Source organism: Emydura macquarii, unplaced genomic scaffold, assembly GCF_026122565.2.
Source record: "Emydura macquarii macquarii isolate MOO-44397 ecotype Brisbane River unplaced genomic scaffold, CSIRO-AGI_Emac_v2 contig_1253, whole genome shotgun sequence".
Lineage (NCBI taxonomy): Eukaryota > Metazoa > Chordata > Testudines > Chelidae > Emydura > Emydura macquarii.
In genome coordinates, this window is record NW_027131390.1 from 40,506,121 (window position 1) to 40,512,120 (window position 6,000).

General features: G+C 56.1%; 1 protein-coding gene across 2 annotated transcripts in view; it reads right to left on the reverse strand.

Annotated features, from left to right (window-relative positions):
- The window catches only part of LOC137153356 (lanosterol synthase-like), a 31,526-nt gene extending 25,526 nt beyond the window's left edge, over window positions 1-6,000 (reverse strand). For both annotated transcript variants that reach the window (XR_010919766.1, XM_067548581.1), the window contains exons 1-6: window positions 5,882-6,000; window positions 4,931-5,099; window positions 3,965-4,103; window positions 3,112-3,220; window positions 1,618-1,739; window positions 676-772 (exon numbers count right to left, since the gene is read on the reverse strand). Coding sequence is in view for 1 of the 2 variants with exons in the window: in XM_067548581.1 (XP_067404682.1) it covers window positions 676-772; window positions 1,618-1,739; window positions 3,112-3,220; window positions 3,965-4,103; window positions 4,931-5,099; window positions 5,882-5,895 (650 nt within the window). In the remaining variant the exon portion in view is untranslated. The remainder of the gene's footprint in view (window positions 1-675; window positions 773-1,617; window positions 1,740-3,111; window positions 3,221-3,964; window positions 4,104-4,930; window positions 5,100-5,881) is intronic.

The window sequence follows — 6,000 nt, forward strand, 5'->3', positions numbered from 1 at the left end:
GGCACGGTGACCTAAGCTCCGTCCACATCTGCGCTGTGTCAGCAGAAAATGCTCTCCTGCCAACACAGCTTGCGCCTCTCATGGAGGTGCAGTAATTATGCCTCCCGTCAGCAATGCACTACAGCAGCATTGGTGCACCTGCGCCGCTGTAGCGCTTCTAGTGTAGACCTGCCCGGAGGCACACCTAGTCCCAGGACTTGGACATCCATGGCATGCCAAATGGGGAGGAACCATATTAGGACTTTGCATAGGTCCAGCCCTGGACTCATCTTGAGCAGGATGGTGGGACTTGGGGAGAGGGAAACATGTAGGTCTGGAGGGGCTGGCCGAGAGGGTAGGAGGACTGGAGGTCTAGCAAGTGGTCCAAGGTTAGATGGGAGGGAGGTCATGAACAGAACATCCCTCCCCCACCAGCCCACACTGAAGCCTGACTCCCTTTTGCTGCTGCCTGTCCCCCCTGCTCCAGGTCGTGGCAGGAAAGATGCCTGGTTTCCATTCCCAAAGCCTGCTGGCCCTGGCTGAGCAGGAGAACGGGGGCCTGGTGCAGGCCTGGGATTGCTCTCAGGGTCCCTGGTGTTCAGTGTCAGGCTTCCTGCTGTGCGCTGTTGGCAGGGGACTGGGCTGTGGCATGGGACTGAACATCAACACACACTGCAGATAAAGAACAGCACCTACCAGAGCTCAGGGAGAAGCGTGTTCATTCCCTCCCAGCTGTAAACGTTCAGGACAGCCAGCCAAAATTTCCCCCAGGATGGGATTCCCACAGCACCACCTGGGGACAGAGATACAGATAGGTAGTCTGATAGCAGCCAATGGGGTCAGGGACGTGGCCCTGTCATGTGACGGGCTCCTGAACCATGGTCTGGGGTGGGAGACCTGGCACGGAGTGTGGGGAGGGATCAGCAGCACGTCCACATTCTCCTGAAAGCAAGGGACATCGCAGAGAAGCCAGACAGAGTGAAATCCTTCAACCCCCTGCTCCGTGTGGCAGGCCAGAGGGCCCTGGAGAGCTGCAGTTCGGTGCTGCAGGCACATAAAGGGCACTGCACACTGGCAGACACAGCCATTCACAAACGGCACCTGGGAAAGGCACATTTTCTGTGCAAGGTGCAGCTGGCATCGCGTCACACAGCCACATAGTGAAGCTAAACCATGCGAGGGGGGCTGGAGACAGCAGTTTAACCCACAACCAGCTCAAAGCAAATTCATTGCTGAGACACGGATTGGAGATTTGCAGGGCTCGTACATATTGCATCTCCCTAACAGAGGTGTCTGCAACTGGTGAAGGAGCTGAGGTTTCACCATCACCCCAGAGATAAGCACTGCAGGGTGCTGGCACAGCAGAATATGGTGTGGGATGCTACCTGCCACTCATGCTGCAACAGCCAGGCCAAGATGGGAGACACCAGGGGTGACATGGCAGAAACTAACATGCAAACTGCATATGGTGCCGTGCAGCCGAGGACAAACCATTGCAAAGGTGCAGGCCGCTCTGGCTGTATGTCCCCTCGCCCACCACTCACCCCTTCGGAGCTGGGCTAGCCCCTCTCAACAGTCCCAGCCCCATGGCTGCTCAGGGAGAGACAGGATGCCAGAGAACTCCAGCCGCATGCTGACCTTTGCTGTGGAGGTGAATCCGAGCCCGCACAAGGTCAGGATCATCTGGCCCAACCCCCAGGATCCTCAGGGATGTGTAGTTGAGCGCTGTGCCAAACACCGTCGATTTGTCTTCCACATGCCTGCCATGTACATAGATCAGGGGGGTGAGATATGGCCGAGCGCTGATGCAATCAACTGAGACTGGTTTTATTGGGGCAAACCTAAGCAGGTTAAAGCTAACTGGGCAAGGGAAGGGCAAACTAGCCAAAAAGCAACCATGGTGGGCTGTGCTGCTGGGAGGAGGAAGGGAACTCTCCCAACTCCTCACTCTAGAGGGCTCCCTATGGTGAAGGAGGGCTCTGGTCACACCACATGCTGGCCTCCCATCACTGCTCCACCAGCAGCTCTAGGGCCAGTCTCGCACTTTGCACAGCTCTGAGCCATTTCCCACATGTAAGGGAGCAGCAAGCCAAGCTTCGGACATTTCAGAAGTGCTCAGCCATGGACTAGCCCTGTCCCCACCGAAGCCATGGGCAAGCGCTGCCACCAAGCCAAGGGGGAGCAGAGCAATGCCCATGCCGAGTACTTCGAAACCTCCATTCATCACAGAGGCACAGCTGGAGTGACGGTCACCCTGGAAAAAGCCGACGAAGTGGGGACTTATTTTGTTATGAAATCAGAGTCTTTTCCTCCCACTCACCGGAGGGGCCAGCTTAGGGCCTGGATTCCGTTTAATAGGCTGAAAGTGAGACGCACTGAAAATGAGTCGGTTGGTGACATTCTCCCTAGTTTCTTAGTGCTCCTCTGGGTCCCTCTCTCCTTTGTTGCAATAGAGAAACCTGCCTAGACCATGACAGAGAGCTGGCCAAGCACGCATGCATTTCTACTGTGACTTCTTTCCTTTTCACCAAGGCCTTTCACACACCCTCTTACCGGAGACGGGAAAGACATTCTTCCACAGTGAAGCCAACACAGAATGCATTTAACAAGGGCTACAACCAGAACTCCTCTGCAGACCGGCCCCTAGCAATGTTCATACCAGTCCATCCCCGCCTGCTGGCAGACTCACCGCCCCCTTGTTTTTGTTCCCTCCTTCCTCAAGTGACCCAGTCAGCCCACCCCACTGACACACCTCGAGCCACCATAATTGCTCTGCGCCCCACACAAATTCCGTGAGGCAGGGTGGGGCCTAGTTAAGGGCAGCTCCAGGGCAACCCTGCAGAAAGTGCAGGGCCTAAAAGCTGAATGGTTGAAATGTAAGGCTGTATTAGAACATATTAACAACGCACGTGGCAGACATCTCGAGAATGGAACTGGCTTTCATGCTGGTGAGGGGCTTCTGAGATTTCTATTCTATTTTCATTGGCTGTTTTGTGTGGGGATAAACAACAGACAGGCAGATAGCATCCAACGTCCTCTGGTCTCTCCATTACTAAATGTCAACCGCATCTGGAACACACAACCCACCCAATGCAGCAGGAATGAGGGGAAAGGAGCTTCGCTGCTACTCACAAGCCCCAGCCTCCATCCGGGAGTTGCACCGAGCGCAGGTAACGCACAATCTCCTTCCTGTACCCTTCTGGCAGCGGGATCTTGGCAACGTGGCACGTGATCAGGAGACCTGTTGGACAAGAGAGTCCACCCTTTAGGCCAAACAGCCTCCATGTTTCAGCAGCAGGGACACTCTAGTTGGTTCAGAGAAGCGCATATCCTCTTCACGGTCAGTGCAGGCTGTAAGAGATCGCTTTAGTTAGGAGTCCCAAGCAAGCACTGCATGGATCTCTAACAGGTAGCAGCTATGGCACAAAGCTAAAGGACTGCAAGGTCCTTGTCTGCTGGAACCCAAAGGTGTCGTCAGGGCCTTTCTAGACAAAACTCACGTCGGAATGTAACCACCATGTGACCCTTCCTAGCGTCTCCTGCTTCAGGCCCCACAATGAAGCAGGCTCTGGGGTAAAAACGGCAAGAGACACCCCCATTCAGCAAAGCCAGATGGAGATTTAACTGGCTGTGCAGTTCTTGGTGTTTCACAACAGAGGCCAGCTTATAATTAAAAGCATGTTCCTTGGGGATTAACTGTTGCGCAAAGCAGCCAGGGCGCTGCCTAGGTCACTCTTTGGGGAAATGAACAGACATTAAAGTTCAGAGTTCAGTGGAAAGACACTGCCCTGCCCGGGCCTGGGACAGCGCCCGACCCTGAATCATCCTCAGGCCATTAACCAAAGAGCAAGAGTCATGGACCCCGCAGACCCCCCGGTCACTTTGCCGGGCCCTGCCGGCACCCGCTATCCCATCCCTACGCAGGTAACTCTGAGGGAGGTGCTGCCGCTCTGAGCACATGGCACGGCCATTTCACCCACCATACCTGGCAGCAGAAAGAGGGGCCCTCCGTAGTCACCGGTCCAGTGCCCATCCTCTGCTTGCAGGCTGGAGTAAAACCTCATCCCATTCAGCGCTGCTCCCTGGGCCGTGCAGGCCTGGGGTAAGGCCTTGAAAAACTTACTCTGGAAAGAAAGGAGGAGGAGTGGGGACAGACACAAATTAAAAGATCAGTGCCCCAGATCACACACATAGAATGGCCAAGGCCACCAGAAAGCTTCCAAGACTGCCCTGTCCAGTAAAGAAAGGGCAGGGGAGGAATCAAGTGTCTTGTGCAGTCCTACAGGCAATCAGGGATTTGTACCTCCCCAATAGCCTGCACAGCACTGGCCCCTGACAGGAATGCTTAGCGGCAAAGCCAGCAAGCAGACAGACACCAAACCCAGCACAGAGTGACTGTGCAGAGCAAGCGCAGGGATGAAGGGAGCGTGGGAGAGGGGCAGAGCAGGAGTGCGGATACAAGCAGGACGCTTGTTGCCTTGAAGAAGCTTCTGAGTCATTCGGTGCCTGGTTTGCAGAGAGGGGCCAGGCCTGCCCCAGCAGGGACAAGGCAAGGAGCTTCCCCCCCCCCCCTTATATAGGGGCCAGATTCCATTGCTCCAGGCGTGTAAGGGCCAGTGGATTCTGGTCCAAGATGCCCCCTTGCAGGGACTGTGATACCTCCCTGCTTCCACAGTAGCCAATACAACTGGGCTGGCACGGGGTCACATCTGCCGCCCCCAGATGCTGGTGCTACCTGCACCTGCCATGGCTGGGATGAGCAAGCATGTTCCCAGATGGTCACTGAAAAGAAGTCTTGCTGCAGAGACAGCAACTCAGCATTTGGGGGCAGGAGACCATGGCAGCAATAGGGGAATTACAGCCACCCGTAGCGAGCTGGCGTGGGGTTGAGGTGGGTGACCCCTTCTCAGCCTTGCAAACACCATGCTTTGAGCTAGTATCAGCCACCTACCGTGTCCAGGCCAAGGCAGTGAGCCTCCAGCCCGTTCTGCTCTCGCTCACATTCCTCCCCAGCTTCCAGGTAGTGCCACGTCTGCCGCCCCTCTTTGCTGGTCAGTCGCCAGCGGGTGAGGTCAGTCACAGGCTCTGTTTTATATGGGCCACCCCTTCTCCGCAAACACCTGGAGAGACCATAGGGACCCAGACAAATCACAGGCGCGACACCAAGCGCTGCTGGGTCTGAGCATCAGGCTGTCTGTGCACTGGGACGTGCCAGGACAGCGCAGATGCCTGCTGCAGCATTGGCAATAGACACGGGAACCCACAGAGCTCTGCATACAGCTGGTTGCCAATATTAAATTTTGCAAAATAACAAGAGCGAAGGGGTGAGCAAAGTCCTCAGAGCAATCACTGGGCCAATGCCATTTTGCTTGGAGTTGGCCACTCCATGCCCTGCTGTCAGGGCAAACATCTGATAGACCCACAGCCAGCCCCACAGTGGGGGCCACGTCTGACAGCGCACCCCCTTCCCTAGCACCTTCCCAGCCCACACCGTCCTAGAGACACGGGGACTTGTCATAGCAACGGGGTGGGGTTCTGTCACCTCCCTCCTTGCTGGGGATGGGGGGACGGTTAATGGATTTAAAACTCTCTGGATTCCTAAGAGTCCCGGCCCCTGGTGGGTGCTGCCGGGCTGCACGGACCAGTTACTCCGTGGTACTGTAGGCAGCATCACAAACAACTGTACAGCTCGGAGCACAGGGACTGACAGGAACAGAAACGTTTAAGGCTAAACACAGTTGGGGTGCAGCAGACCTGGCCATGGTCACAGGTACACATACATACACACACACACTCTTGCAGAGACAAACACAAACACACACTCACAAACAGACACAGACACACACACTCTCGCATAGAGACACAAAAACACACACACACAAATGCGCTCCCCCGAACTCACGTGGCGAGGTCCATCTCCCGGCCACCCCGCGGACCCGCTGCGCCGCGCCCTGCTCAGCCTCCCGCCGCCGTTCACCGCCCCCAGGGTGACGCGCCGACTGACAGTCGGTGGGCGGTGAC